General features: G+C 38.7%; 1 protein-coding gene across 1 annotated transcript in view; it reads left to right on the top strand.

Moving 5' to 3' along the window:
* cep120 (centrosomal protein 120) overlaps nucleotides 1-24122 on the top strand; it is a 64318-nt gene that overhangs the window by 31072 nt on the left and 9124 nt on the right. The window contains exons 11-19 of the mRNA XM_078397011.1: nucleotides 1865-2014; nucleotides 2732-2914; nucleotides 5988-6084; nucleotides 11280-11441; nucleotides 11778-11867; nucleotides 13370-13462; nucleotides 15612-15773; nucleotides 18285-18407; nucleotides 20348-20446. Of these exons, the coding sequence (XP_078253137.1) occupies nucleotides 1865-2014; nucleotides 2732-2914; nucleotides 5988-6084; nucleotides 11280-11441; nucleotides 11778-11867; nucleotides 13370-13462; nucleotides 15612-15773; nucleotides 18285-18407; nucleotides 20348-20446 (1159 nt within the window). The remainder of the gene's footprint in view (nucleotides 1-1864; nucleotides 2015-2731; nucleotides 2915-5987; nucleotides 6085-11279; nucleotides 11442-11777; nucleotides 11868-13369; nucleotides 13463-15611; nucleotides 15774-18284; nucleotides 18408-20347; nucleotides 20447-24122) is intronic.

Consider the following 24122-nt stretch of genomic DNA (forward strand, 5'->3'; position numbering starts at 1 on the left):
CGGAGAAGTCTTTCCTGCAGCATGTCATCCCTTATGCCGCATATTATTCTATCACGTATCAGTGAATCCTTCAACTCTCTAAAACCGCAATGAGCTGCCAAGAGCTTCAGTTCTATTAAAAACTAATCAAAAGTCTCCCCTCTCTCTTGACTCCGCATAAAGAATCTATACCTGTCGACGGTCTCGTTCCTCACGGGTTGACAATGCTTTTCGAAAGCATCGAGTGCCTGCGCTAGCGTAACCTCTTGTACGTTGCCCTCCGGCGCACGTGTCTCGAGCGTCTGGTAGAGCTCTCTCCCTTGCAGTCCAACTAGGTACATTAGCAGTTTCCTCATTGTCTTGTCCTCCTTCCCTTCCATGCTCAAATCAACATAGAGCTCAAACTCTTCCCTCCATTGTCTCCACACCATTGGCAGGTCCCTTGCCTCAAAATTCATTTGCCTAGGGGGCTTCAGCTGCTCCATTTTCCTGATAAATCCGCCCCTCTATCAATGGAAACTGTAGGCCCCACAGTCGTCTCTCAGCAGTAATTACTCACAAACGTCGTCTGCTGTCGTCCTTTCGATTGATCCTGAAGCAGGCCCCGATCTGACACCATGTTCTGTTAGTGTGTTTCCTTTCTGTAACCTGCTACAGTACAGCTACACAACTAATTAACAGAGGCTTTACACTCGAGTCTTGGGTTCAGCCATTTTAATTCAGGATCACTCTGGCTACAGCCTCATGGGTAATATATCCCCGGTACTGCACCACCGGGTGCGCTATTCCCATAACACGGGGTACTGATTGAGAATGATCAGCCATGATCCATTGAATTGTGGTGCTGGCTCGAAGGGCCAAATGGCCTACTCCTGCACCTATTGTCTATTGTCACCCCAGTTTTGCCCGATCAACGAAATCCTCCCGCCTCATCTTCCCTGCAACTTGACAGGCTTTGTCTGTCCCCTCAGTTCTGATGAAAGGTCTGCAACCTGAAATATTAATTCTGTTCTCTTCCTGAAGATGCAATCTGATCTGCTGAACATTTCCAGCATTTTATGTTTTTACATAGTAACGAAGAACATTTTTATACAGGAACAGGCCCGATTTTAGATTTCTAGCATCTGCAGTGTATTTTGATGATTTATCTATTGAGATCTCCACAGACATATTCATGCAGCTTGGCAAGTCAACATGCTAAACACTTCAAATGCTGAAAGTTTCAGATAAAATAGAATATGCCAGAAATACTCAGCAGGTCAGGTAGCATCCATGAAGAAAGAAACACACTTGTTGGTCTTTCGGTAGAATTGTCAAAAGGCCAGGGAGGTCTCTCCATGTTCTACATTTTGTAGGAAGCTGCAGCACAGACAAATTATTTTACCCACTGTTTGTTTTTTTAATAAAAGTAGATGATGTCCCCATTCAAGATTCAAGATATCTTTATTTGTCATCCAAAAAACAAGTTTTTTGGACGGAATTTAGTCACCCACAGTCCAACAATAAAAGCAATAAAATAAGCAAATTACACAACCCCAACCAACACACAAAAACAAAAAAAAGAAACATCCATCACAGTGAGTCTCCTCCAGTCCCCTCCTCACTGTGATGGAAGGCCAGAATGTCTGAGTACTTAAGCAATAATAGCCAGGTGAGAACATTGGGCTCCGTATGCCTGCTTTCTCATTTAATAAGTTTGATTATTGGCAAAAAAATCAGAGAGGGTGGCAATCGCACAATTAATTTTGTTATTGTACTTTGTTCCCATTGTGGAGGCGGTGGGATGTTACATTGGAATTATAAAAGTACTTCTATTGTTTGGAGTTGTTCTCAGCCTATATTTACATTATGTTGAGACTCTTTTTGCTTTCAATTTGCTGATTAGATACACCTACCCATTTTTTGGAACTGCGGCTCCAATCATGACAAATCCTCCAGTAGAAGTAAAGAAAAATATGGAAGTGATCCTTCCTCAGTCATTTTGTGCATTTGACTTTGCAGCACCACCTCATCAACTGCAGGATACATTTTTAAGGTAGAATCATCAATGTTTTTTTAGTATTTTATCTTATCACATACAATAATGCATAGCCATAAGTTACACTCGCTGTACCAGTCATGAACTATGAAGTAACTTTATTTTTCTTGACTTTGTGTTATTCAGATAGGAATTATTCAGATGGGAATAATGAGGCCAACAAACAGTAAAGTGCTGTGAATACTGGTGTCTAAATTTGATTTTTATATTTGAAATTTTTTTAATGCACCGAATTGTTAAATTGATAATCAATGACCAATCTCACCCTGGTCGCTGCATCTCCCATCAGGCAAACGTTTGAAAACACATACCTCCTGTTTCAGGGATACTTTCTTCCCAGCTGTTGCCAGGCATCTGAACCATTCTCTCACCTGCTAGAGTGCGGTCCTGACATCTTGTCCACCTCATTGGAGATTTTTAATTGGACTTTATCTTGCACTAAACATTATATCCTTTATCTGCACACTGAACAGCTTGATTGGAATCATGTGTTGTCTTTGAGTGGAAACAAGAAACAAAAGATTTTCAGCATACCTCAATACACTTTACAATAATAAACTAAATGGCAGTTAATTAATGTAATATGCTATGATTATATAGCTATCTGTGTTATTTTTACAGGCTTGTTAAGCTGTCACAAATAAGCATTTAATTGTTCTGTTGCCGGCACATGTGACAATTCTTGACTTGACATTCTTGATTCTTTTTCTTTAGGTTACCATTATTGATTGAAGTGTGGCACAAGGATAAGATGACTAACGACGTGTTGTTGGGAATAGCAAGACTGAAATTGTCACACGTTCTAACAGTGGATAAAACCCGTTTTTTGGGTCTATCAGGTGATCAATGTTGGCGTCAGACATACAGTGAAAAGATTCCAGTTGTAGCAGCACAAGGGCAAGTATGATTGTTAAATTGGTACAGTAAATCATTAGCGAGAGTTATAATGTTTGATTCACAATCCTGTATGTATGTAACATGGCAAGTGCAGATCTTTTACTGTTGAATACTGTTTTCTTCGTGTCCTTGTCTTTCATGGGAAGTGGCATAAATTACAGCAACATGATGTTTTTGTATAATCTGTAAATATATTTCATAGTCTGTTCTGCAACCTTGAGGCCATCTTACTATGAATGGTAATGAGCCATTCATTTTCTATTTACAAATTGTCTACAAAAAATGTGCATGTTTTATCTATTTCTGCAACTTTTAGCATTATGGTTTTATTTTTGTATGGTATGATAACATTTGCATCAAGGTAAATTCTTGAAATTTCCATGTCTTATTCTCTTTCTTAGTTTAATTTGATCAAATCTATTCTAATTCTCTATAATTTCATTGGTTTTCCAAGCTTTAACTTCAAGCAACTAAATGTTCTGGCAGCATCATAATGATGTATTCCCTAGACTTTTCATTAACTCCTCCCCAACTCTCATTGAATCTTAAAAGAAGGGCATTGTGACAACGATGAAATGGAAAAGTCTTGAGGAAATGACAATTTGGATGCAAAAAAATTCTTGTGCCTTTCCCTTTCATTCCTTTGTGGATCATTAAAATTGGTGAATGCCATGATGCACATGTCCTGTAATTTAATTAAATAAAAAAATTCAACTTCTTCAGATTTTGTGCTTCAACATAAGTTGACCAACCTAGATTTTTGGATGGGGTTTGTAGATTCAAATACAAATATTATATTTCTGCAGAATTCAAGGATGTTATTTTTCATTTCACTTTGTTTGTTTTCTGTACGTTTTGCACTGTCAATGATCAGTGAGCTGTTACTTGCTAAGTTTGTATGTTTTCACAATATCTGTACTAGAAAAAATCGATTAACACACAAAACTATGCCAATCTCGGATAATCCTATAATCTCCATGCCACTCTTTGTGTGGGAATATTCAGTCAAACTACACTAGGGGGCAGTGCTCACAAACCTTTCCAGTCATATTGCTGATATGTCTTACAATCTTAATGCTGATTGTTGCTTATTGTCTGATTAGCTGATGGGTAAAGCCTGTGCAATTACTTAATATTAGTGCCAAAAAGTTACCAAGTTACCATATTTTATATGGTAGGGTCTCAACCCGAAACGTCACCCATTCCTTCTCTCCAGAGATGCTGCCTGTCCTGCTGAGTTACTCCAGCTTTTGTGTCTATCTTCGGTTTAAACCAACATCTGCAGTTCCTTCTTATACCATATATAAAATCTGAAATGGTTAGGCAGAAAAATTACTTTACATTCTTAGTGGGGAATAGTTTAGTTTAGTGAGAGCATGGAAACGGGTCCTTCACCCCACTTGAGTCCACGCCAACCAGTGATCACCCATTCACGCTAATTCAATGTTAACTCTCTTTCTCACTCCCTCCACAATAGGGCAATTTACACAATTAACCTATAAGCCCTATTAATAATAAAGTAACAGTGAAACCAAGTTCCCTGGATCAAGGAGCGCTGTCGAACAGGGTTTGCTTCTGGGTCAAATAGCCTATTCATGACTTTTTCCCCAAAGTGTTGCAATCAGCTAATAATTTATTCCATCATGAATTGACTACTGGATGCTATGTATGTGCACAGGATGGAGATTTTGTGGGGAGGGAAAGGCAGAGCATTCTTTGTGACTGGTAACAAATATATGGAAAAGTGAGATGCATTTTTGCTAATTGGAGAAACTGCATAAAATGTCCTGAAGTAATAAATGATCTGTGGGAGTTATTGATCACTTAATTTTTATCTCGACTACTGGTATTTTTTTGTGATACTGGGTGTCAGAATGGGTGATTGAGCACAGCAATTAAAAGCAGTTTTAGGCATAGCAGATGAGCAAGGACTTTGTTACGAAATAGAAAGTAGTCCAATATACTTTGGTTATTGCTGTTTTGTGCACCCATGCAATATAACAATTTCTTGGACTCTAATCTCTTGAACTATTGCATTCTAAAAAAGGGGTTGAGAATGGTAATGTTTTGAAGTTGGGTGACATATCATAAGTTTTATCTCTTTATTTAAATATTCAGGATTGTATATTTATATTGGGATACCAGAAAGAACTCAAGATGAAATGGAAAGGAATCAGCTTCTTGCAAAAGAATGCAAGTGGTGATTTTTAAAATTCACTGAAATAACCCATTAATATGATTCGTGTCCAGAAGATTAGTTTTATCTACTGACAGAGTTTATGATCCCTTGACTTGTAAACTGAAGTACAAACTTTTCAGTATATAAAATATGTATGCTAGAAAGCATAAATAGTATGAATACTAAAAAAATTATAGCAATTCTGTCTTGCTATCAAAAGTCAAATCTTTAAAGAGGAAATAAATGATAGCCTCATAATAGAGTTAAAAAAATCTTAAACGCTGAGTTTCTCTGCAATATCGTAATAGGGTTGCCAATACTTCATTTTCTGAAGGACATCTCAGAGCTACTGACCATCTTAATATAATTCAACAATTATTAATTGTATTGTCAAAAGCCTCAATTTATTTATCTTGGGTGAAGGAGATGGCTACGGTAAAAAGTTTTCATTTGTCTATTGTTGAGGAAGATATCAAGGGGGGGGGGAAGCGATTCATGGGAGGGAGTTGGTGGGATGTCAAATGGAATCTATACTCTTTCAAAGCAGTTTCTTTAGCAGAGGATTGTTAATAAAAGGAAGAAAGTACCCAACAATATAAATGTCATTTTGCATGATGAGTTAGACCATAAACTGCTATTTAAAAAGATGTTCACTGTTTGAAAGGCAATTATTGCACTATGAAGAGTGAGTTGTTATTGCTAATGTAAACTCTAAACATTGGTTTCAGTGCAGTCCATTCTATTCCAAAGTTTGGGATAGTAAACAATTGTGAATATTTTGTTCTCAATTATTTAGCATGATCTTTGCAGAATAGAGTATTTTTGAATTTGTATACTTGAGAACTTATCTGTATTGGAAGGTTCTTTGCTGACACAGTTCCATTATTTCAACAGGCCAAATAACAAAATTGCCGAACTGTATTACTCCATGACTTTGGAAGATTATGGTTTAATAAAAACACAACATATCACTGTGTCTGATTCTTCTCAGGTAAGCACATGATATCATTGCATGACTTCAGGCCCGGCATTTTGATTATAAAATGGATAGATTCATTTTGATCTGCATTTTTTAAATACTGTAGTGTTGACAGCTCTGCACACATAATTTTAAATTACTTGGGTAACTAAAATGAGAATTTGCTATTGTCTGGAAACGTAGAACAAATTGGATTAAATTGCTGCCCATATGTCTGCACTAAAAATATTCATGAGGAAGAGCAGTATTTTGCCACTGTGACTTCTCAGTTTTGTTGTACTTTATTTCTAGTTTTCTCACAGATGGAGATCATTTTGCCTATGATGTATGCCAGCTCTATGCATTCTCTTAAGTCTCATTCTCTCATTAATTTCCATGTGACATTATCTTTCATGCCCGAATACAAACCCTGATTTTCCGGACAGCCTCCTGTGTAGACAATGAACCTACCTGCATGCCTCTGAGATGTGTGAGAAAACCAGAGCAACTGGTGGAGAACCATATGTCTACTGGGAGGGCATGCAAACTCCAACACAATAATATTCACTCTTTGGAAATTTTGGGGGGAAATAAATAAATACAAAATACGAAGGAGATATCAATTTTAAGTTTTAATCATTCAAGACTGCAGGGCAATAATATGACATCACTGTGTTGACAAGTTGGTGGTTGCAGCTGAGTCCTTTGCCAGTCCATATATGTATCTGAGTACAGCACTGCTGTGCTCTTTGTCAGCAAGATATAATCTTTGCACTTCATTGGGAAAGCTTACGTTCACAAGGCCAGCTGTTACACTGGCTCCATAAAGTAATCCCTCAGTCTTTGCTCCACTTCCATCATCACACTTTAATCTTCCTGAATTCCTACACCACCTTCCTCTCTTGAACCCTGCTCCTCTAACCCCATAGTTTCCCTGATATTGTCACGTCCTAAACCCTTTTCTGATCCATGAGCTGTGAGTATCAAAGAAAATGCCTCGCAAATGAAGAGCACAGTATTTAGCTTAGAGATACAGCGTGGAAACGGGCCCTTCGGCCCACTGAGTCTATGCTGACCATCAATCACCCATGGACTAGTTCTTGTTATCCCACCTTTGCATCCTACAGATTAGGGGTAATTTGCAAAAGCCAATTAACCTACAAACCTGCACACTTTGGAATGTGGGAGAAAACTGGAGCACCTGAAGAAAACCCACGCAATCATAGGGGGAACATACAAATTCTGCACAGACAGCACCCGTAGTCAGGATCAAACCTGAGTCTTTGGTGCTGTGCCAAATATGTCGGATTTGTCCATCCTCTGTCTAATTTCACTTCACCTCACCTGTTAAATAATGGCTGTGGGACATTTTGTTTTAAAAATTACTTACTCATAGAGTCATACAGCATCGATACAAGCCTTTCAGCCCAACTTGTCCATGCCAGTCAAGATGCCCCATCTAAGAGTCTCATTGCCTGTTTGGCCTAAATCCCTCCAAACATTTCCTATCCATGTACCTGTCCAAGTCTCCTCTAAATGCTGTAAGACTACATGAATCAGCCACCTCCTCCAGTAGCTCATTTCATATATCTACCACCCTCTGAATGGAAAAATCTGCCCCTCGAGTTCCTATTAAATCTTGCCCCTCTTGCCTAGCCTGGGTAAGACGGTGCATTCATCCTCTCTATTACCCTCAAGATTTTATACATCCAAGATCACTCCTCGGCCTGCACTTCAAGGAATAAAGTCCCAGCCTGCCCACTCTTTTCCTCTGGCTCAGGATGTTGAGTCCTGGCCACATTCTCATAAATCATCTCTGCACTCTTTCAAGTTGAATGACATCCTTCCTAGAGCAGGGTGAGGGAAACTTAACACTGTTCTCCTCACCAACGTCTTGTACAACTGTAACGTAACTTAATATGAGAGAAAAACATCCTGCTTATAACTTTGCATTGTAGGAAAAGGATTCTACATTACAGAAAATTGTGATACGAATAGTTTTCTCGGAATGCAACCCCTCTGAAATGTGAGGGTTGTTTGTCTTTGGGGTACAGATCAAATCACTGTGATGGAACTTCACCATTTGTATTTTGTGCTCACTGTTCCAAATTAGTTTTGACACAAAAATGTGATAAGGAAATTTGAATGGGAAGGAAGGTCTTAATCAACGACTCCAGTCAAATGTGGCACAAAGTAAATAAAGGGAAATCTTAAAGGAATCATAAGGACCATTGACTTATCATCAATATAATATAATTTAGACTTTGAATATGAACTAGATTCTAAAGTTGGTTTAAAGATTCTTCTGACCTTTTGAGTAATTTCACATTTTGGAATGAGGGTGTTTATTTTTAAATTGAAGAAATAGGGTCTGTCTCACTTATCATAACTTCACTGCAGAAGGAAATTATTAATAGGCATGTGGCATATTCTTAGGTTTTGCAAGAGCATCTATGGAATGAATAAAAACTCTTGTTACATTGTTTAACTATTTTTATTGCACCAGTTAATGCAAAGCTGTATTAACAGTGTTGCTACAGTTCAGTATTAAGTGGATTGCAAAGCTTTTTGAAATGGATAGTTTGGGGAGATAAGCAGGTTTGGGTAGATTCCAACTGCTATAATTCAAAATAAAATGATGGAATATTGACATGAAAAAACCCAGAGCTGGGGTAAATTAGCAGGTCAGGCATCTGGAGTTACAGTGCCCTCCATGATGTTTGGGACAAAGACCCATTATTTATTTACCTCTACTGCACAATTTGAGATTTGTAATAGAAAAAAATCACGTGGTTAAAGTGCACATTGTCGGATTTTATTAAAGGGTAGAAATTACAGCTGTGTTTATACATAGTCCCCCCATTTCAGGGCACCGTAATGTTTGAGACACATGGTGTTTTTAATTGCACAGGTGTGTTTAAATGCCTCCTTAATGTAGGTATAAGAGAGCTCTCAGCACCACGTCTTTCCTCCAGTCTTTCCATCACCTCTGGAAACTTTTATTGCTGTTTATCAACATGAGGACCAAAGTTGTGCCAATGAAAGTCAAAGAAGCCATTATGAGACTGAGAAACAAGAATAAAACTGTTAGAGATATCAGCTAAACCATAGGCTTACCAAAATCAACTGTTTGGAACATCATTAAGAAGAAAGAGAGCATTGGTGAGCTTACTAATCGCAAAGGGATAGGCAGGCCAAGGAATACCTCCACAGCTGATGACAGAAGAATTCTCTCTATAATAAAGAAAAATCCCCAAACACCAGTCCGACAGATCAGAAACACTCTTCAGGAATCAGGTGTGGATTTGTCAATGACCACTGTCTGCAGAAGACTTCATGAACAGAAATACAGAGGCTGCACTGCCAGATGCAAACCACTGGTTAGCCACAAAAATAGGACGGCCAGGTTACAGTTTGCCAAGAAGTACTTAAAAGTACTTAACAGTTCTGGAAAAAGGTGTTGTGGACAGATGAGACGAAGATTAACTTATATTAGAGTGATAGCAAGAGCAAAGTATGGCGGAGGGAAGGAACTGCCCAAGATCCAAAGCACACCACCTCATCTGTGAAACACAGTGGTGGGGGTGTCGTGGCCTGGGCATGTATTGCTGCTGAAGGTACTGGCTCACTTATCTTCATTGACTGCTGATGGTAGTAGCATAATGAATTCTGAAGTGTATAGACGCATCCTATCTGCTCAAGTTCACACAAATGCCTTAAAACTCATTGGCCGGCGGTTCATTCTACAGCAAGACAATGGTCCCAAACATACTGCTAAATCAACGAAGGAGTTTTTCAAAGCTAAAAAATGGCCAATTCTTGCATGGCCGTCAATCACCTGATCTGAACCCATTTGAGCATGCTTTTTATATGCTAAAGAGAAAACTGAAGGGGACAAGCCCCCAAAACAAGCAGAAATCTAAAGATGGCTGCAATGCAGGCCTGGCAGAGCATCACCAGAGAAGACACCCAGCAACTGGTAATGTCCATGAATCGCAGACTTCAAGCAGTCATTGCATGAAAAAGATATGCAACAAAATACTAAACATGACTACTTTCATTTACATGACATTGCTGTGTCCCAAACATTATAGTGCCCTGAAATGGAGGGACCATGTATAAACACTGCTGTAATTTCTACATGGTGAAACCAAAATGTATAAAAATGGCCTTTATTAAAATCTGACAATGTGCACTTTAACCACATGTGATTTTTTTCTATTACAAATCTCAAATTGTGGAGTACAGAGGCAAATAAATAAAGGATGGGTCTTTGTCCCAAACATTATGGAGGGCACTGTAAATCTGCAGTTCCTTTTTTCACCAATAGAATATTGGCCTTGATCTCAAATTTCAAAGGGAAGGAAGCTGTGCCTCACTTGCTGAGGTACTATCTGAAGTACTGTAACCAGGTTTCAGCAATGCTGAAAGCATATTTTGTTCTTATGAGTTCAGATAGATTCCCAGAAAGATAACAAGGTGAAGGTTTAAATTAGTTTAGCTTATTGTCATGTGGTCAGGTACAGTGAAAAGATTTTGTTGTGTGCTCACCAGTCAGCGGAAAGACAATACATGATTACAGTCGAGTCATTCACAGTGTATAGATTGATACACGATAAGGGCAGTGCAAGAGAATAACGTTTAGTGCAAGATTAGTGCAGGTTTAGCGGGTTGGTTTATGCAGTTTGACTTACAGTACAGGAATACAGAGCTTTATTTGTCATTCGGTACCGAGGTACCGAACGAAATTACATTGCAGTCACACACAAAAAAAAAAGAACGCAAGACACATGACCCCAACACAAACATCCATCACAGTGACTCCAAACACCCCCTCACTGTGATGGAGGCAACCGTACACTGTTCAGAAAAAAGGGATAATTTGACTCGAGTGTTTAAATCGTTGGAAGAATTACTGAGGCTACAGACAGCAAAACAATATAATGAATTGAGGAATTGTGTATTTAAGATGGAAATCTGGAAGGATTTTTTTCCATTTCAAGTTTTTCAGAAGTTTGTAATTTCTCAAAAATACTGAAATAATTATGATTCCAAGGGTGAGATTTTTAAACTAAATGAACAAGCCTGATTTAATAAATAAAGATGCAGAGTGAATTGTGGAACAGTCTCGTGGTTCAGAATGACCTACCCCTACTTATGGGTAGATCAAGATCTGCTTAGAGCAGAAATGTTCCTTGTTAATTTGGCGAATATCTGTTTAACATTAGAGCGCCAATATTGGACTGCAACAACCATCTGATCTTCCAGCTAAGCCAGTTCAGGCTTCGGAGTTAGTCGCTGATACTGAGCCACGTGAGACAATGGAATATAAAGCGGCCTTCGAGTTGGAAATGTGGAAAGAAATGCAAGAAAATTTGTTTGAGAATCAGGTACATGTTTTTCTGCATCAATGCAAATATAAACGGGCAAACTGTCTTTCTGTACAAATTATACTTAAATTGTTCTGAAAATAATTTAATCACATCAAAATTATTATTTTATATAATTCGGTTAATGTTTTTTTAAAATTAAACACGTCTGCAATATAGAAGAGTTAAATCTTTCTGAATCCTTTTACATTTTAATTCTCGTGATACCCAAGAACTAGCTGTATTAATTACTTAAACAGTTTTTCTGACCAAAATACAATCTTTTTTGTGTTGTTGGTATAGTATAAATAGTAAATTTTTTGTGAATGAGTTATGTATTGTTTTTTTAACCCATAGTTGAAACAAAAAGAGTTTGCACATATGCAGACCCTTGCTGATGAATGGAAGAGGCGAGACCGAGAGAGGGAAGCTCTTGTGAAGAAAAAGGTAAGGAAGGGAGGAAAGAGTTGCCTGGTGGCAAAGTAGTTTTATTCTGGTTCCTTGCACTGATCTGCATTTTCATATTTTTAGAAGTGTGGTTCAATTTTACTGTCATTGTTAACCAACATTACAACAATACCGTGTTTTATAAGCAGTTGCTTTCCCAACTCAACTTGAATGGCATATGTAAGGGAATACTGGAGGTAGCAATTGTAAGGAGGTCTGATATTCATTTTCCACTTATTCTCAAGAGCAGCAGGTGAATAAAAAGTATTTAATGTCTTATGAATTGGGGACTTTGCTGGGAGGTCCTAGAGACATTGCTGTATAAGTTCCTAAGGGCAATGTCCAAAAAGGAAACCATATCCATGTAGCCATGGTATTAATGATGCCGTTGATTGTCAACACCTGCAACATCAACATCTGTGTGGAGATATTTACGTCCAGCTCAGGATGTCAGAATTAGTAGACTTGCTCAGCCTTGCTGCCACCTCGCAGCTCCCAATGTTGGGCACTTATATTTTCTCTGGCATGGGTTTCTTCAGACTATTTTGGTTTCCTCTCGCGGCCCAAGGAATACAAGTTGGTAGGTTAATGGTCCACGATAAATTGCCCCGTATGCTTGATGGTAAGTGTTAGAATCCAGGGAAAGTTAATGGGAATGTGTGAAGAATAGAATGTAATTGGTGCAAATGAGTGCTTGATCGTGAGTGTATAGTTGGTGGGGTGAAGAGCCTGTTTCCATACCCTTGACACATCTAGATTAGCCATAAAAAGGTGGTGACCACAAAAGCAGGTCAAAAAGTGTTATCTTACAGTGATTGATGTGCCACTTCCCACCTTTAAAGCATTTCCTCAAAGTACAAGGTTCAAGCTAGGAATGTGATGGAATATTCGCCAGCTGCCCAGGTAAATGTAGCTCCATCAGAGTTTGTGAACCTTGACACCAACTGCACAAACCCGCACCGACCTGACATCCCATCCACCGCCATAAACATGGTTTGTGACTTAATTATCCACAATGTACAAAATATTCTATAGTTACTTGCCTGGGTTACTCCGAGAACACATTCCAAATCCAAGACTCTACCACCATGGAGTTCAAGGGCAGTCGATACATGGGAACACTGCCAGGTACAGTTTAAAAAAAAAAGAGGTTTGAAAGCCATCCTAACGTATAAATCTGTCACTGTTACTTCATCAATGCTGGGTCTAAGAATACCCTAACCATAAAGCAGGGAATAACATTACCAGGTCTGTGGTGTTTTAAGAAGCCAAATCACTGCTACATAAGGACTATTAGAGATGGTCAATAAGCATGCGTTGTCAGTGTGAAACACATTCTGTAAATAAATAATTGCAAGCATGGACAATTAATCATTAAAATAATTGCATGAATAAAATTTTGGTGGAAATTAGTTTTTTTGAAAGGGGTATTGCAATGTGTTTTGTGGATTGTATTTGCTCTTGGAAAGGATTTCTACATCTGCATATCTTCATGATGACAGGTGGTTGAATACGCTGCACTGGAGGAACAACTACAAAAAACTTTGACAGATTTGGAAGAAAGAGAGCGCCACCTTGGTAATGGTGAAATAGAGGTAATTGTATTTAAATTTTATTTCTGCACAAATGAAAATGATAAAAGCCTTTATGAGTAAATAGCGCTTTATTGTCACATGCATGTAAGTAGTGATTCTTTTTTTTCCATACAGTTCAGTGACAATCCTACCATGCACTAGGCACAGTTAAATCACACTGAGTCAGTACACAAGAGTTCCCACATTTTAGGTGTCATCTTGTACCCTTCAAGTTCGATTATTTTTAAAAAAAGTGTTAGTCTTAATGTCCATAAAGGCCCATTATCCTGATGGCGGCACCATGTCAGAGTTGTAGGAGTTGGCCTGGCGATGTGTCCTTGTCCTCCACTAGCTCTAATATGATCATGGTGGACCAATTATTTGTGTAGTTTTATTTTGAAATTTGATATCTTGGGAGCAAGAACAAACAGCATCCTCGCTCAAACTGATTCGGATATTGTTGGAGAAGGGTCTTGACTCGAAACGTCACCCATTTCTTCTCTCCAGAGATGCTGCCTGTCCTGCTGAGTTAATCCAGCTGTTTGTGTCTTTCTTCGAATCATGTTGGCCTGCAGTTGACATCATTAATTCCTTCACAAGTTCTAATGGCCACTCTCTTACATTCCTGTTGTATGGAATTATAGTGACATTAAAATTAGAATTATTCTATATTTCCTTTTCTATAGAAAAGGCCTTGTTGATGGTAGATAGGGGTCTTCTGTATATTCGCCCTGCATGAATGAATAGCAATACATACCTGGGTCAACAATATTCATCGTATGAATCTTTTGTTCTAGTGGTGTTGCTGGTTTTGAACTCGAGTAATTTAAAAATGACATAGTGGAATTTGCTGCTGTAATCCAGTGGTGGGTAAGAATGTGTCGTGAAAGGGATTGGAGCTTATGAAAGGGCATTAATGAAATGAACTGCTCCCTTCTGGATGTTGGAATTTCTGAATGCTGCATTTCTTGGGCTTACCAGATAATTGAGTAATAGTCCCTCTCGGTTTTTATTAGAGATGGGTAGAGCAGACTTGAAGAATTAGGGGCTAGGTCACTTGTCTGCCTCCTCAACCTCTCAGAACAAGACCTGCGCCTAAAATTAATTGTAGATGTCAGTGCAGAGCAGAATGTAGGAGAGTAGCCATTAGAACTTGTGAAGGAATTAATGATGTCAACTGCAGGCCAACATGATTCGAGGAAAGACACAAAGAGCTGGAGTAACTCAGCAGGACAGGCAGCATCTCTGGAGAGAAGAAATGGGTGATGTTTCGAGTCAAGACCCTTCTTCGGACCCTTCTCCAACAATATCTGAATCAGTTTGAGCGAGGATGCTGTTTGAATCCATTGAAACTTTACCTTGTGCTCTTGTCAATGAACGGTTTCAGAATTGCCACTGAGTCTCTACTTGGGAGTTATTGTTGCGTACGATATCTTTCAATAACTCATTCCACTTATATCACCTCTGAGGCCTTTATTATAACTGCTAGCTTGTCCACTTTACCCATTACCCTCTACTCACCAGCTTATTAGCTTCCTTTTTCAGTGGCCAGTCAATTTTAAACTTTCATCGTGTTTTAAATTGTTTGCGTGGTTTTCCCCTCACCTTGGCTCAACTCGTTCAGTTTCACAACCTTCCAAAATCTTTTTTTCTCTCTCATTCTGACCACTTGTAAATTCACCCCATCATTAATAGTTATAGAATCAATGAGAATTAATTAACCATTTCTTAATGATCAAGTTGACAAAGAAAACCATTTGGATATTTTTAGTTTTCAAGATTCTTTGGTTTCATAAACATTGTTTTTGTTGACATTCAATGACAGAACTAGCAAAATATTGCAGATGCTGGAAATCTGAAATCTAGACTTTTGTTTCTCTACAGATGCAACGTGACCTGCTAAATATATCCAGCCTTTTGTATTTTTATTTCAGTATTAGAACTGGAAATGCAGCTTTGAGTTGAATTTCAAGCTGTTCTGAGGTTTCCTCTTGTTTGTTTTGTGGGAGGGAGAAAGAATAGGAATCTTTGTTTGGAATCTGTGATTGGAATTTGTAGTTTTTGAAGATTATTTATGTGGGAATGTGTGAACATACTGCACATTATAACTATTCTATCAAGGCATTATAACTATTCTTTCAAAGTAAACTCAACGTTATTCTGTGTCTAGCTGCAGAGACTGCAGAAAGAATTACAAGATGATCACGATCGCAAGTTGCGCGAAATGCAAGACACCACACGGCGCTCCACTACAGATGCTGCCCATCAGGTGGAATTGGAAAGGTTGAAGTTCAATCAGTTGCAAGACGATAAGTTGCGTTTACAGCAGCAGGTAAGGGAAATAAGGAAAAATCAAAGGCAGAATTAAGTCTAAATAGTCTAAAGATTGTGAAGGTTCTTTATTATGCTCATCCAGCTTTCTGTTAATTTTGTCTTATCCCTGTCTTTGATTCAGTAGTAATCCTAGGATGCAGTATTTCTGGAATATTTCTTTTTTTTACATTTAATTTGTCGTGTTATTTATCAGATCATCGCATCAGACATCTACATCTGAATTCTATAGAGTTGCCTTTTCACTCCTAGATCTGAGTTCCAGAATGCAGTTTCCTGACCACATTTCCTTGTACTTCTGAACTTTAGGTTCTCCAAGACTGCTATTTGACACTAATCCCACGATTTCTGAGATAGCTGCATTCCTCCTCTTCTGCTTCCGGTCTTCCTACTTCTGGCATTTCATCAAGTATTACCTTTGGACATTTATTTTAAAAATCTTTACTTGGCTCAACATCAAATTTTGTTGAGAAAGTTGTGCCCTTGCAAAGATGTTACATACATGCACCTTATTTATCGAAATCATAAAGGTTTTGTTCACTTGGCCTGCAGCTTGATGTCGATGCCTGTTTTCACATGTCCATTGTCAGATAATTCTGAAGGTTTTCTCATCTTCAGTATCTATTCAGGGAAATGTTTACTGCTTAAAATGTAAAGTAGCATTCATCATTTTGTCCTTGACTGAGTTCAGAAGTTCGAGGAAAGCCATTCAGCCCATCAAGTCTCCTCCACCATTCCATCATGGCTGACCTATCTTTCCCTCTCAACCCCAACCTCCTGCCTTCTCCCCATAACCCCTGACATCTGTGCTAATCAAGAACCTGAATCTCTGAAGTCACCTATCAATCTGGGACTGGGGGTTTACTTAAATGACTAAGTCATTTGAGTCACTCAAATGACGACCGCCAAAGTTATATTTGTCCTCAGCCTGTACCAAGAAATCATCCTGGGCACATTCTTGGCACTCAGAAGAGTAGGGTCTTCCAGTCCCACCCTGTGATTGAAGCACACAATGTAGATTGGTAGTTCAGTCTGGTATTCAATTGTCTTGATTCTCAGTTTTTGTGGAATCATGGAGCATTACAGCATGGCAACAAGCTTATTGGGTCATCAGGTCAATTATGACCATCAAGCAGCCTTTTTCTGTCATTTTCTGTCAAAGAACCTCGGTTTAAAATCCCATGTAATAACTTGAAGAGCAAAAGAGTTCTCATGTTTGAGGACGGGATGAAGATAATATTAACTGAAGTTTTTGTTTGAGGTAATACCTGTTTATCTACTGAACAAAAAATAATCTAAGTGATAAAAAGTACCGTTGTTATTGTCAAGCAAACTTTTTCTGCGCAAAGAGGAAAAGATGTGATGATGAATAAAATTCTAATCAACTAATATTTGCTCTTAATTTTTTTGTATCTGAGTCTTACACTATTATTTATCAACCACATCAGATGCCTTTTATTTTCATATGTATTTTGCTATTTCATGGGTTTTATTTGATAGATTGAATAATTAGAAATTAGACATGAGGTTCCATTAATTAAGTTTTTGTTACTCAGGTAGGCCACACTTGAGTTAAAATTAAAAGTCACTTAATCTTTATTGCATTTTATTAGCTTGACTGCCAATTTATTATGGAAATTTGACATCGAGTAATAAAGTTACAAGTTGTTCGTCGAGTACTTTTTTAACATTAATCTTGCTAATCAATTGGAACTAAGTATGGATTTTGAGGTTAGCAAATGCAATAACATAAATTTGCTGTAATTGTGAGTTTGCTTTCCAACGGCATTACTCTGAAAATTTAATTTTTTTACATGTTGGGATTGTCCACTAACCATGATGCATTTTGGATTGTAACACGATACATTTCAGGCATTGAATTGCTAATAGTTTTCTGGAAACTTTATCTCTGTAATCTGCATTAATTTCAATTTTAGTTTTTATTGCCAAGAGTTCAAAAGCAGGTTCTTTTTCTGGAATTTGTTGTGTAGATTATTGGGTCAGAGGCATTGAGGATCACAATCAATCAATATTTTTTTAATGCATTGTTATTGCTTCATTTTTGGCTGAAAAACAATTTTTAATTTTCCTGGAAAAATCACATGTGGAAGTTAAGTTTTCAGTCTATTAGCTTGACTGCTTGATTTAGTTACAATCAAGTACTGTCCATATAAATGTTAAAGTGGTACTGTATAAACAACCAGTGAAGTGTTAACTGAATAGATGGATAAATAATGATCTGCTACAGAAGGATTAGCCCGTTATATGTCGCTGCTTTGTATCGCCGCCTGCTCTGTCAGCAGGATGTAAACAATGACATTATTCACTCATTTTTTAAACCAGAGCTTGATCAGTGTTCAGATGTCTTGCTGTTGTCTGCATGTACTTTAGTTGAGTTAAAAGTCCATTTATTTTGAATGTGAATTTTTAGAGCATCTGTTCAGTATCTGAAGGATAAGCTGACTTCCTTTGTTTCTTAAGTCTTTTTTTCACTTCTATGAACTCTCCACAGCTCCATGAAGCAGAACAGAAGTACAAACTGCTTGAGAAAGAGTTTCATCAGTACAAGGAGCAGCAGGGCAGCAAGCCTGAAATTCGACTTCAATCAGAGATCAATCTATTAACTCTAGAAAAGGTAGAATTAAATTCAATGTCTACAATATATTTTCAGATTTTCGTTCACATCAGATGATTTCATAACAAAACCAAATTCTTGTACTGTTTTGCAAGTATGATAATGGAATGGATGTCCATGAGCATGGTTCACATCAGAGATTCATTCTCCGCACTCACCCTATCATTGCAACTAACTTTTAAGGCCTTGCTGTTCCTTGCACCGTGCCTTCCACAAAGCAAAGCTGATCAGTGACTAAGCTATCACCAATGAAAACTTAAGTTCTGTCCATAGGTTGTCCTAAATGACAGCTCATGCTCAAAGACCTTTTACACCATTTTACATTTTCTCTCATTTGAGACCGTTTGAAGCAGCAAAGGAATAATAATCCAAACCACGTACCATTTTAATGAAAGTTAACAATACATTCAAGTGAGAAACACCAGCAATGGCCTGTGTACAGCTTGGGGGTAAGCCATGAATGTCTGTAACCCCAGAGTCAAATGGTATGGAATGTCACTCTGTTCAATTCAACCAATTGTGGGATGGGAAGTCTGGGAATTGCCAGCTGCCTGTTACCACAACCAATCCAGTCTTTTAACATCAGAATGCTTCATTTGACTGTTCCATCAAATAAACTTGATCCACTGAATATCACTTGTTGGTCAGCTGTACTAGATAAAATAACTGCAAGTGATTAGATATTTAAATGTTTGCATGCTGCGTAATTTTTGTCTTCCTAGAAATTTCGAAATTATCTTAATTTTCAATAATATTCGTGGGAATGAAAGTAAGTATATTGATTCCTCTTTAGATTGAAGATGGGGAATCTGCAGTGACCTTTCAAAAATAGTTGCAATAGTTACAATAGGTTGGTTAAACAAGCAATGTTGTTATCTTCTTTTCAACAGCTACAATATTATATTGACTCTTGGAATTGTGAAATTTCCGTTTGGATAAGTAGTGAAGTTTCAGAATATTGTGTTTCAGAATCTTCTTGCTGTCTCAGACTTGTGGAGCATTTCTATTCACTTTCGTGAATGTTTTGCATCTGATGCTTGTCTGTAATGTCTAGAATATTAAAAAAATTATCTTGCATGTGCAAAGGAGAATGATGCATGTTAAATGTTTGCTTTTAAACAATGTGGAATCCTAGACAATGGATAGATACAGTATGTTTATTCCCTCAAAAGTTCCACATTTAAAAATATTATTTCTGACCCTGCCTTTTATGCTTCATTCTTATTTCTTCCAGAGCCATGATTAATCCTTCCACTGTTTCCTTGCTGTTCCCCTGCTTCAGCCTTGACTATGCATTCTGATCTTATTCTTTAGCTGTTGTTGAGTCAATCCTTTATGTACCTTTTTGCAACTGTCATTAGTGTATGTAATGCACTTTCAGTACTTTTCTGAGATGTTAGATACTCTTGAGCCATTGCTTTTCCAGTCATTCCGAATTTTTGCCCATGATTAATTTCCAAACCTCCAAAGATGAAAACTGTCATTCAATTATCAATGTTATTTTTATTTATTTATCACTGATCTATTCCGTGCGCTTTGTTTAGATCCAGAAAGCCAAGACTTGAGGTTAAATATTTCAATTTCTGCAGTGTTCCACTAATGTTCTCATTTTAACAGATTCTAACAGATTTAAACAGCTTGTTTTCCAGCATTATAAAGTCTTGAAATAAACAAAATGAATTTGGAATGTCAACATTTGGAGTTTCAAATATAAATGAAACTGATTATAGTCCATTTGCTTTTATGTGTTCAGCTGTCTGAAATTACAAGAAATACATTTCATCTGGAGGATGTTAAGTAAAAGTCCTTGTTTTTGGAAAAAGCAACATTGTATTTGTTTAGATTAATGCTTATTTACAAGGGGCATTAAGTTAGTCATCAAGAAGACATTTTTAGTAATCGGATTTCAATATCTCTTATTTATCTCTATTTTTTATTAGGTGGAACTTGAAAGGAAATTGGAGTCAGCCACCAAATCCAAACTGCATTATAAGCAACAGTGGGGACGTGCCTTGAAAGAGTTGGCTCGCTTGAAACAGGTAACAGGCCTATTATTTCTTTCAATGGTGATAAATGTGATCATTTGAGTTCCATATTTGAAACCAAAATGACCACCTTATATGAAAAGTTGCACCACAATTGTTGAAATTCTATTTGCATCTTTGTATGTTAACTTGTAAATTCATTTAAGATAAATAGTTAATGTGACTAACCTCTCCCTCCCCTCCCCCCCGCAAAATGGTGTCAGTTATGCATTAAACAGCTTGTTTTCCAGCACTATAAAGTCTTGAAATAAACAAAATGAATTTGGAATGTCAACATTTGGAGTTTCAAATATAAATGAAACTGATTGCCTGTCTTGCGCCAATCATCGAGTCCCTCCTGTCCATAGCTGGGAAGATCTTGGCTCGCATCCTGCTCAACCGTCTCATTCAACACCTTGAGCAGGGTCTCCTTCCAGAAAGCCAGTGAGGTTTCCGTACTGGACGTGGAACTGTCGACATGATATTTGCTGCTTCCCAACTGCAGGAAAAATGCCAAGAGCAGCACAGCAACCTGTTCGTGATCTTCGCCGATCTAACAAAGGTCTTCGACACTGTCAGCAGAGATGGTTTGTGGAAGATAATGCAGAAGTTTGGCTGTCCCAGCAAGTTCATCACGATTGTTTGGCAGTTCCATGACGGCATGATGGTGAAAGTGCTAGATGATGGAGACGAGTCGGAAGCCTTTCCAGTGACAAACGGCGTGAAGCAAGGTTGTGTTCTTGCCCCTACACTCTTCAGCATGGTCTTCTCTGCCATGCTGACTGATGCCTTCCGTGACTGCCAGGATGGAATACACATCATGTGCAGGACTGACAGCAGGCTGTTCAACCTCAGGTGCCTGCAAGCTGTTACAAAGGTGAAGGAGACCATCATCAGAGATTTCTTGTTTGCTGATGACTGCGCCCACAACGCCAGCAGAAGATGCAGCACGAAATGGACTGCTTCTCACAGGCCTGTGACAACTTTGGTCTCTCCATTAGCACCAAAAAGTCTGAAGTTATGCACCAGCCCGTGCCTGGAAAGCCCTACCAAGAACCACACATCACGGTGAAGGGGCAGAACCTACAGGCAGTTGACAGCTTTACCTATTTGGGTAGTACACTCTTGCTAGTGGTGAACATTGACGCTGAGGTCAACAACAGGATTGCCAAGGCCAGCGCTGCCTTTGGACGACTCCGTGAGAATGTTTGGGAGCGGAGAGGACTCGGCCTTACCACCAAGCTGAAGGTTTACCATGCAGTGCTACTCACCACTCTTCTCTATGCCAGTGAGACCTGAACGGTCTACAGCAGACATGCCAAACAGCTCAACCACTTTCACTTGAGCTGCCTACGCAGACTCCTTCACATCAGGTGGCAGGACAAAATTCCCGACACAGAGGTCTTGGAATGGGCCGGAATCCCCAGCGTCCACACCTCCTACGGAAAGCCCAAGCCAGATGGGCAGGCCATGTCGTCAGAATGCCCGAGAGTCGACTGCCAAAACAGCTTCTGTATGGAGAACTGTGTCAGGGCAAGCGCTCAGTAGGAGGACAGAAGAAACGGTTTAAGGACTACCTCAAAGTGTCCCTCAAAGACTTGGACATCAACCTCAGCACTTGGGAGTCTCTTGCTCTGGACCGTCCAACCTGGCGTAGCAAGCTCACCACAGGAGCCCGTGCAGCAGAGAACAGACGCACTGCAGAGGCACATAGGAAACGCACCGCGCACAAGGCCCGGGCTACCTCCACTTCCACTGCAGCACCCATCCACTTGTGTCCTACGTGTGGGCGTGCCTTCCGGGCCCGGATTGGCCTCAGCAGTCACTTCCGGACCCACAGTCACCAATCCTCCAACTGAAAGTGAAGTCATGGTCGTCTTCGAACCCGAAGGACGAACAACAACACAGTCAAACAAAATGACTGATCTGTTTTTCTCTTCATATTATGATTTCACATAGGAATTAAACTGTAACATAATTAATACTGAAATAATCATTTGTCGTTCAGTTTTCAACTGCTGCCATAAGAAATTACTAACAATTACTCATTTTCAGGATTCAGCATTTAATTGGGAGTTTTGTTGATGCTGACTGGCAGCATACATCTTGCAGAAGCGAAAGCACTTTAGAATAGGTGTACATTAATACATTTTCTAGAAAAAAACCATTAATATAATAATTTTTTATACCTCGTAAATCTTAGGTAAACATTTTTTTGTTTGGATGTGTTTATTTCTTGACCAAAGTTTTACGCCTTTCATTCATTGAGTTACTTAGGATTATTTTTAGGACACCATAACATTGATATCAAATATGGTGGATGCATTTAAACATGTCAGTAATGGTTTTGTTTCTACTAAGTAATGCAAAATATATAGTAATGGGTCAGTGGGGCAATAATACATAGCTAAGTTGTGCTGAAAAGCTACATTCAGCATCAATATTTACTCATGGCGAATAAACAAATCCTTTCATTATCTCTGCTAATGCTGCTCGTGAGGTTCTTAATGCAAATTGAGATCAAAGGTTAACCATATTGGCTCATCCTAGATACAGCAGGCAGTGAAGAAAGTACATGGCATGTTGGCCTTCATAGCGAGAGGATTTGAGTATAGGAGCAAGGAGGTCCCACTGCAGTTGTACAAGGCCCTGGTAAGACCGCACCAGGAGTATTGTGTGCAGTCTTGGTCTCCTAATTTGAGGAAGGACATTCTTGCTATTGAGGGAGTGCAGCGTAGGTTCACCAGGTTAATTCCCGGGATGGCGAGACTGACATATGATGAAAGAATGGATCGACTGGGCTTATATTCAATGGAATTTAGAAGGATGAGAGGGGATCTTATAGAAACGTATAAAATTCTTCAAGGATTGGACAGGCTAGATGCAGGAAAAATGTTCCCCATGTTGGGGAAGTCTAGGACCAGGGGTCACAGTTTAAGAATAAGGGGTAGGCCATTTAGGACTGAGATGAGGAAAAACATTTTCACCAAGAGAGTTGTGAATCTGCAATTTTCTGCCACAGAAGGCAGTGGAGGCGAATTCACTGGATGTATTCAAGAGAGAGTTAGATATAGCTTTTGGGGCTAACGGAATCGAGGGAAATGGGGAAAAAGCAGGAGCAGGGTACTGATTCTGGATGATCAGCCATGATCATATTGAATGGTGGTGCTGGCTCAAAGGTCCGAATGGCCCACTCCTGCACTTGCTTTCTATGTTTCTGTTTAACAGCCCTCCTATTTTCTCTATTATTGAGTGATAGGTTTCTTGCGTGCAGAAAGGACACTTGATAAATGCTGAAGGATAAATGATGCCTAAGTAAGTGAGGGAGGGAAATGGAGAATGTGTTTTTGTATTTCAGTGTTAATTTGCCATCAGGCATCATAAAGGCAGTGGGATCCTTTAGTGTAATGTGCTTCGCAAAATCTGAAATTGCTGATAGGGGGGCACAGAATTGGTCCACCGATAATATTTTTTAGCATTAATAACACAATTAATCAACATTCACCTCTGTAATTAGTGGTGTAAGCATTTTGTCTTCAGTTTTTATGTTTAAGTTTGTGTGTTGCCTCTAACAAAGTTCACATGGGGATAGAACTAAACATCAGAACTATGTAAGAAGGAACTGCAGATGCTGGTTTACACCAAAGATAGACACAAAATGCTGGACAGGCAGCATCTCTGGAGAGAGGGA

This window comes from Rhinoraja longicauda, chromosome 3 (assembly GCF_053455715.1).
Source record: "Rhinoraja longicauda isolate Sanriku21f chromosome 3, sRhiLon1.1, whole genome shotgun sequence".
Classification (NCBI taxonomy): Eukaryota; Metazoa; Chordata; class Chondrichthyes; order Rajiformes; family Arhynchobatidae; genus Rhinoraja; species Rhinoraja longicauda.